This window comes from Meleagris gallopavo, chromosome 2 (assembly GCF_905368555.1).
Source record: "Meleagris gallopavo chromosome 2, MGAL_WU_HG_1.1, whole genome shotgun sequence".
Lineage (NCBI taxonomy): Eukaryota > Metazoa > Chordata > Aves > Galliformes > Phasianidae > Meleagris > Meleagris gallopavo.
This window is the reverse complement of record NC_139405.1, coordinates 109,947,898-109,956,911: the sequence shown is the minus strand read 5'-3', so window position 1 is coordinate 109,956,911 and position 9,014 is coordinate 109,947,898. Positions and strand designations below refer to the sequence as shown.

Genomic DNA, 9,014 nt, shown 5'->3' with positions numbered 1-9,014 from the left:
AATCCTAAATGCTCCCTAAAATGTTCTGAGGTACCAGATCTTTCTGTCACATACAGCTGTTCACTAAGATGGCCGTCAAGCATATGTTTTCTTTACCTTATTGTAGAGCAAGCGAAGAGGTGAAAGAAAAATGTTCTTTAGACACAGCATTCTAGCACTGAGTTTGGGGAGGCAATGGACTGGAAAACCTTCAGTTCATTCTGTCAAAACACCCCCAGGCTTGAGCGTGCATCCTGTTGGAGCCACACGTGGTTTAACCCCGCAGACCAACAGCGTTCTTTTCTCTGTGTGTGGCAGCTGGAGCAATGCTCAGACCTGCTCACCTGAGCCCCAGGCTCCTGGCGTGCTTCTGAAAGAAGGTATGGCTTGTGTGGCACATCACCCATGTGTCCACGCATATCTGTCTTCGTCCATTTGTTCTGTAAGACACTTTAAGAGGAACTGAATCTAATGTAGAAGCCCAAGTTGAAATTAATGTAAAGTAGACTCCAACGGACTGTGTAGAAGATAGTTTTACAGCATTGCTTCAGAGATTAAATGCATGAGGCATTATGAGACTTCAAAAGGGGAAAGCAAAGTGTGTGACAAAGTGAGATGAAGTTCAGCAAACAGTGTCTGAGGCCTTTCCCTGAGGTAGTAAATTCTTGTATCCTCTTGAGTCCAGTACAGGTTCAGATGTCAAAGGGGGTGTGCCTCTCTGAGATCCCACAGTGTAAGTAATGGAGGAGTAATTTTCTGGAGTTGTTGTACAGAAAGCCTGACCAGGAATGCCATCAAACAAACAACTCATTGAGAAGCCCAGGCAGTTTTGTTAGTACTTACGTCAAACTGAAACGAAAACTCTTGGGTTGGGAATATCTACCTCATTCCAGAATTCTGAGCTTCTTCAGAAATGGTATGGAACATCTTGAAAACCCAGAAAGAGCACTGAGCTCAAACAAATCATCCAAGCGGATTATGAAGAAAAAAGCATTAATTTTGAAAGGCAGGTGTAATCTGAAGACTGATGGGTGAACTCAACCCACCTTTACATTTCATAGAGTCAATATTTGTTCTTTCTCTATTTATAACCCTATTGCTCTCTCAAGGTGGGCAGGAGATTTCAAAAGGAGACCATTTGTTTCTCTTGATGAAAGCATTAATGCCAGTGGTTTGTCACAGTAAATTATACTTACTATCACAACCTTCTCATGCATGGGAAATAGCAAACCAAAATTTACGATCATATTACTCAAAGTCACAGCATCTCATTATTTTAAAGCAAGCCAGCTTCTGCTCTTCATTACTGTAGGAGCAGTGAGCAAGCTCAGGAGAAAATTTGATCCAATATCCTTTGTTCCACAAAACACCTTTAGAAATCATAACATTATTTCTCACTGTGCTGGTTCAACTGCATATAGTATTATTCTAAAAAGATAAGAGGAAGAGGGAAACTGCTAATTCATCTTAAATCTCACTTAGCATCCACTGCATTTATAGCAGGCTTCTACCTGAGAACTGGGCTCTACAAACTTTGCATCTTTGCCTCATCCCCCACAGAGGAATCAGCAGCTATGGACACCGGATTCCTAAAACAGCCGAAGAAGTCCTCCACTCCCCTAGGTAATCGTAATGCCATTTGGCAGTTGTCTTTTGCTGAAAATCCAACAGCCTTGAGTTAATTCTCAGGCCACCTTAGGACTGAACGCAGCTGCTTTTTTTCTAATGTCATAAGATGTACTTCGCAGAGGTGATGTGGAAACTAGCTGGTGTGCTGTACTGGAGCAGATTCAGGAAGCTGAAAAGAAAAATGAATAATTTTACCCATCACTGCAAGAAAGAGAAATGCGGTTTGTCTAATTACACATGTCCAAGAGAAGGCTAGCACATGTGTGTGCAAACTGTTGAGTCCCAGCCTGAGCCACTGATTGAGCACCTGGGGAAAAGACCTGGTCAGTCCCAGGAGCACAAGTGAAGGCAGTTCAGCTGTGGGACTGGAAGGAGTGGAGCCTGGCTGCAGCTCTCTTAGACCTCAGCTGAGGGCTGATTGCTACTGGGGAAAGATTTCTTGTTGGAGACCTCTCCCTTGTGGAGCCTTTCCTGTAAGCCTAGATCTTTGGAGACAGGTGAGCATATTTACTTTTCCACTATATGAAATAGCATCATATCCGTACTGGTCCCTTTGCTGTTACACTCCTGTATTGCTCTTCCACTGCGTTAATCTTTCTGATTGCAACAACGTGAAACAAGAAATTGTCAGTAGGGTAGTAAGAACGATTCTCCATAGGTGACAGCAGGTCAGACTGAGAACATCTAGGAAGGACACTGTGTGTGAAATAGCACCTGTAGTATCACTGCAGAACAGGGCAGAGAACAATGGTGTAGCAGAAATGCCAAGTCACGGCTTGAAGCAGTGATGGAGCACCTGGTGGAAAGCAGGGCCAGCCTAAGGGAGCTCAGGTGCATGCAAGGGGTACAGCCAGGATCCACCCCTTCCTAGCCCTCATTTAAGGTTTGGTAAGGAGGTGAGAGCATCTTGCTAGACATCCCTGCCTATCTGAGGCTTTCTGAAGGTAGGTGAGCTTTTTCCTTTGTTTCTGTGTCTAGGACTGCTGCATTTGGGTTTGACCTTCCACCCTGCAATTGCTGCTGTTCTTTCCTTTCTATTGTATTATAGTGTTACAGATGGTAATGCTGAATTGTAGTCTATTGCAGAGGGTTGATCCAGCAAAAATAAAAAACGTTTGGAACCTGGGTGGGCTCTAATCCTTTCTTTAGTTCACCTACTACAAACAGGCCGCTACTTCAATCGTTCACCTGAGGATGATTTTTCTGTTTCTGAGGCATTACTTGAAAAAAGAAATGCCACCACTCATACTAGTCTTAAGCAGTTTCTGAGAAACTTAACCAGGTGAACTCAGACACCTGCAAGTATCTAGTGAGCCAGCAGTGTCACCTTCTTCCTCACGTTCTGCTCCAGAAGTAATGTTACTGCACTAAGGACTAGGGCCAGGCCTCCCAGGTGGTTGCCCAGAGACAAAGGAAGGCAATACGTTTTCAGTATGAGTTTTCTGCAGGGGTGTGTCTCTTGTCTAGAAGTTAACTAGCATTTTCTAATGCTGGTGTTGTGGATGAAAAGTGCAAAGTTGTTTTTCGAATGACTTGAATTTCTATGCTATTGTAAGCTTCTTAGTCTGTTATAGATGATATAGTCTAGCTCTATCTGCAATGGCCACTGTTCCTGGACTTTGTCACTGAATCTTATTTTGAAACCATTGTAGAATACATATTGACAATAATATTGCTCTGAGTACACATAGAAGTGCATAGTTACTCCTGTAACTATCCTTTCAAATAGAAAAGATTCTAAAAAAAGGAGAATAAAATGTACTCTAAGCAGCATTTCTTGCCTTAAGTGCATGTGAGATGAGAATTTATCTTTTTGATTCCTAGATCATTGTTGAATTTTCACTGTTTGTGAAATTATACTTGGGATTAAGGCTATCCATTCACCAGAAAGGCATTTCCTCCATTTCCCTTTTGATTTCTTATCAGTTTTATGATCTGTGAGCTAGAGATCTCTTTATGAAATTAGCTATCTACACAAAACCGGGGAAATACTCTGTGCCCCTGAGCAATGATAAGCACAAGGCCAAAAAAAAAAAGTTAATGAGCTCTGTTCAGTTTGTGCTGCGAATAAATTTCCCTGCTGTACATTCCTTGTGCTGTCTTGAGCACTGCCTTCTGCTTTACCTGCCCTTTAATAAAGAGAACATCAGAAAGCATGAAGCTTCAATGAAACTGCTTTCCTGAGATCTAGAGTTGTTCAAGCATATTGACAATCAGAGCCTTGAGGATGCGAGGGGCTCAGAGCTGCGCTGTTGGTTCACTTTCTGAAGTGCAGTCCAGAATAAAGCTAGGCAGGAACATAATGTGATGGGTGCACCAGGCCCAGCACTGCCAACAGGCCGGGGAGGGGGCTGTCCTGCTGTGCTCTGCCTGATGTAGCCTTACCTCGAGCACCGGGTGCGACTTTGAGCACCACAGTATCAGAACGTAAAGCTATCAGAGAATCCAGAGGGGGCTATGAAGGTAGGGATAGACCTAGAGGGCAAAGTGTTCGAGGAGCAGCTGAGGCTGTTGGCTCCAGAGCAGAGGAACCGACGGCAGGCTGCAGCTCCACACAGGAGCAGAAGGTCAGCGTTGAGCTCTGCACTCTGGTGATGGTGACGGCCTGAGGGAGCAGTGTGGAGCTGAGCTGGGGAGGACAAGGTGGGGGTTATGGAAAGGTTCTGCCCCAGGGGGCGGTGGGCATGGCCTGGAGCTGGTGGAGCTTGGAGAGCTTTGGGATGCTGCTCTCAGTTTGGGTTTGGTGGCGCTATGTGCAGCCAGGGGTTGGACTTGGTGATCCCTGGGTCCCTTCCGATCTGGGACATTCCATGATTCTGTCACTTACTCTCACGGGAAAAGAAATTCTTGTTTAACCCGAGAAGTCAGTAAAAACTTCTTCACTGACTTTAGCAGCTGAATCTTGAATGATGTAAGTTGTAACATCAGTTGCAATAAGGATAGGGTGTAATTATGGGTGGATGTGGGGGCAGGAGGATGTGTGGGAGTGCTGAAGGACGTCATTGCTGTTCTTCATGCTACTGCACTCAAATGCCCTCAATGTGAAGTCCACAGTATCCATGAGGTTTGGGATAAATGCTTGGGCATCATCTTCAAGTGTAGTTCTATGGCTGAATGTTGAGACGAATCCTACTTTGCATTAAGCATGTTTCTATCAGAGATGAGTAGAGAACTTCCAGGCAAGTAAGTATGAGGAAGAACTCTGGTTTCTGTGGAAATAAATGACAGTGTGAGTTGTGTGCGAGTGGTAGGAAAAGAGAAAACAAAAGGGGGGAAATGGGAGGTCAAGATTAAAAGGAGTTTATCATAAAGTATGAGAAATACTGGGAACTACTATAACTTGAAGCAATTCGCAACTATGTGGCAGCAGGATAGAGTAAATTCTCCTTTGATTACTGTAGGTGAGAAGACAGGAAAAACATACACCACTCACCTTGAACTGCCTAAGCCATTGAGGGCTTGCTAGTGTGGGTGCATCAGTGTGTGATGGGGATACAAGCTGTTTGAGTGTACGTGACTGCTTGAGAGAGCAAAGACCATCTTGATCAGGGATAGATATTTTCAGGTGTAAAAATCATCCTTTTGCCTAGTAAGCACTCCAAGAGAGCTAATGAATATCTTGAAGGAAAGCTTGCAGGGGCAGAGAAAAAGCTACCATGTACCATCATACAAGTCGCTGAGAAACATTCTCAGGGAAGCTCTTAATGAAGACTAATGAGTTAGGACAAGTTGGAGAATAGTTTCATGTTAGAGGTTTAAGAAAACAGCATTAAGTCCTGAAGGTTTCAGAGTACTTCATAGTCCTACATAGTCTCAGCTGGGTGATGTTATACCCACATAGCAAGAAATCTCAGATCAACATCCAAACAGGCAAGAAGGAAGAAGCATGAGAAAAGCTAGAGTCCAATTCATAACTGAAGGATTCTGATCCTTGAAATCCTTGTCTTTTGGAATCCTTCTGTTACTTGTGGTGGAGTACAAATATGAAGTATGAAGACTCCAAATCTCTGTAGTTCTAGTACAGTGATAAATTCAATAGCACTCCATACACAAGGCACCAACCAAGTCAAATTGGATGTGCTGGCCTGAAACAAAGGACCAGGCCGTACTGTATCCTCTAATGGAACATGTCATTGCTGAAAAGAGAATGCCAGATGAGAGAAGCTTCAACATCAATTATTTGGTGCAGTCATGAGCAGAAAGGTTTTGTGTTTTTTTGTGAATCTTTCTGTAGTCTCCAAATACGTATTTCCAACACTTTCACAAGTTGGGGGACTTTCCACCATTCTGAATTAGCAATGCACCCACTTCAAACCTGTCCTGGTATGAAGAAAAGTCCCCCAGAATTTATATCTTTCCTGTAAACTGGGTGATTAAATGATGCGAAATGTGGGAAAACTTAAAAGGCTTGTCAGTTTGAATGTTCTGCCCAGCTGTTGTTAAACACTGAATATGGAGACGAGGGAGAATTTAACTTCTGAGATGCTTGATACTGTATTGCAAAACTGCATTATGTGATGCCCTGTGCCTTCACACTGATGAAAGCAAACTGTGTTTACTTCTATGAGTAACCCAACCTGTTTCCATAAGACACTCTTAGGGGAAACATCAAAAATGAAAAAGGTATGAAAAGCCATGTTATGCTGGGAGGGTTTGCCAATTTGCATTTGATATTCTCTCCACCCAGTTTAGACAGAATTCTGTAGGTATAAACACAGTTATTAATTTACGTTCATGTAAAAGGAGGCAGTGTTGTCAAGTGGACAGAGCTCTTACTTACAATTCTGTGTGATTCCCTCAGCCTTTCATTACTTGTCTCAGGGAAATATTGAATCTTTCCTCACTTCTGGCACAACTGCCTCAAGCTGACCTAGGAAGAGTAAGTCGCAATCTTTTCTCTTTAAAACTTAGGTTTACCTTGAAAGGGCTAGCAGGTGGAATTGAAGTTTTAGGTGAAACAAAGTGTAGCCTGGAAGCCCTTGGGGTACATCTGTGCTATGAGGCCCGCCACTGTCCTTGGGAGGTGCCCAATCTGTCTCTTTGCTATAGATCTTTGAGGCACAAGGAGCTGCTTGTGGGAAGGAGGCTTACCTGGGTGCAGTTTGAGCCTGATCAGCCCCTTGTTCATGTGGTCTGGGTGGGTAGCGCATGGACAGGACTCAAACTCAGCGTATCCCACACTACCCTCATTCTTGCTGCTGCTGGCTGAAACTTAAGCAAGCAGCAGTTTGGACAGAAGGCAAACAGCCATACAGACCCCTTTCAGTTTGCTTTTAACCCATGGACCAGGTTAGGGAGGATTTCTTGTGAGTGCAATGCAACTGATATTCATGGCAGTGCTCTTGAAAACATCTTTCACGTGTAGTCTGACAGCCAGTCTGATTCTCATCTGAGAGCAGCTGAAACACTTGGAAATTTCAGCATAAGAAACTCTTTACAAGGGCATGCAGCTCTGGAAAAAAATAGGTGTTTGGGCTGACGTCTCGTTTTCAGATCTAAGGTTTTTAGGATGTTTGGCTAAATTCTATGTGGATGGAGGAGTAAAAGTCAGCTGTGGTTTTCCTTGGTGGTTTCTGCTCAAGTTCTTTTTGCAAGATAAAGGAGCAGTTCCATCTACTCTTCCCCAGGAGCCCTATGAAGTGTTGTTCAGTGGGTTTATGTGTGCAGGCAGGCTGCCAGTTTCTGCCTTTGGTTTTGCCCATTAAAACTATCCATCTGCTCTTTGCACTGTCAGTTTGTTCTAGCTGAGATATATTGGCTATGTCCATTATTTAAACAAAAGCCTATGCCAAATACACAGCTAGTGCTGGTGACCAGAGCCTAAGATCTCCAAGATGACCAAAGCCCAAGGGGAAGCTCTTTAACCTGAGGAGAGCAGGTCTACCAGTCCAACCACCTTGATTTTCCTAGAGCTTGAGTCTTTCAAGCTGGGATGGCTGGCGTGATGCCGTGTGGATGCAGATGGAGATCATCGAAGATCAAGCACTGAACATGCTTCCACATGAACCAAAGCTGTCTCTTAACTCTGTAGGTTGAGCAGTGCAGGGGTCAGCCTCAAGCGCCATGCTACTCAGTTAAAGCAACTGCTATGGCAGGAGATGAGCCTCCTGGTCTGAACACTACAGATCTGTATTAAAACCTGTTGGAGTTGAGGGAGGGGAGAGGCATGCAGTGTGGGATAGAGGAATCCTGGTGTGGCTGGCTGCCATCAAAAGGAAAGAGGATTTTGGATGTGTGGGCTGACACCAGTCAGCCCAGTCACCAGCAATGAGATCCAGGAGGGTTTGATCCCAGGGCCAGTGCCAAGTATCCCAGGTGGGATCAGCTGCAACACTGGTTATAACCAAAGAGTTGACCTGCCAGCAGCCTGGCAGAGCACTGCTTCTCAGGATCAGCAGCAGCTGCAAGCGCCCACCACTCCAGAAACCCGTGTATATTCAAACACTTTGTTTTGGGCTCCCTACTTTGAAAATACTTCCATCCTTCTGTCCCTCTGCACCAGAGAGGCAAGAGTCTATTGTAGCAGCAACCAGGTTTCTGTGAAGCACCCCGGAGCCCTCCCGCACGACTCTCCCTGTGCCCTGCGGGACGGCTGCACGTTGGGCGCTCGCAGCCATCGGGGCGAAGGGATGGCCTTTAGGACCCTGGGACTGCCGCCAGGGCTCAGGTAGGTCGGCGTCATTCGCCAGCCTCACTCTGTGGGATTCATTCACTCCAGTGGGGTGGGGGTGTGCGCTCGACCGCCTTTTCTTCCTGGCTGTTGGCGGTGATCCTTCCAAGCAATGGGACTAATAGTTTTCTTCGGGCAGTGAGTGTTGAACTGGGGCAGACAGCGCTTTCCTTCTCTCTGGAAGAAAACAAGCCGTGAGGATAATTAAGGATGTGCTGCCCGGATGTGTCTCCCACCTCCACTTTTCTCGTAGGACTGATGTGCTTGACAGCTTTCAGCAACTTTGCTAAGACTTCTGCAGACTTCTCAGGTAGGGAAGAAGCGCTGGTCCCTCCTGGCTGGGAGCTCCGGTTACAGCGCGGGGGAGCAGCGCGGGGAAAGCGCGTACGAGCAGATCAGGGATAGTTACACAGGGAGCAGCTTCAATCCTTTTAAAGTAATCTGATGAAAAGGATCTCCTGTAAGATTTTCAGTTTGTTAAAATCCTATCTCAATAACCCTTAGCAAAACTGCTTCAGATAAGTTAGATCCGAGTAACTTTGGGAACAAGGAAGGGAATAATGTTAATTTCTATTTGTACCTGCTGTTGTGCTGTATTTGTCTGCGAAATTAAAAGAGATCTAGGACCTGAGACAATCTAGCATATAATACTTTGATCCTCTCTGAGCTTTACCTTTTGTAATGGGCCAAATTCCTTTGCTTTTAAGATACAGTTCCTCACTGTTCCAAATGTTTC

At 44.9% G+C, this 9,014-nt stretch overlaps 1 protein-coding gene across 4 annotated transcripts in view; it reads left to right on the top strand.

The window, feature by feature from the left end:
• Positions 1–8,286: 8,286 nt before the first annotated feature.
• EVA1A (eva-1 homolog A, regulator of programmed cell death) overlaps positions 8,287–9,014 on the top strand; it is a 183,695-nt gene continuing 182,967 nt past the window's right edge. The window contains exon 1 of one of the 4 annotated variants that reach the window (XM_085218418.1): positions 8,287–8,588. In XM_085218418.1, coding sequence (XP_085074544.1) covers positions 8,489–8,588 — 100 coding nt within the window. In that variant the 5' untranslated portion in view covers positions 8,287–8,488. The remainder of the gene's footprint in view (positions 8,589–9,014) is intronic. The other 3 variants (XM_085218417.1, XM_085218415.1, XM_085218416.1) reach the window with 3 other exon arrangements.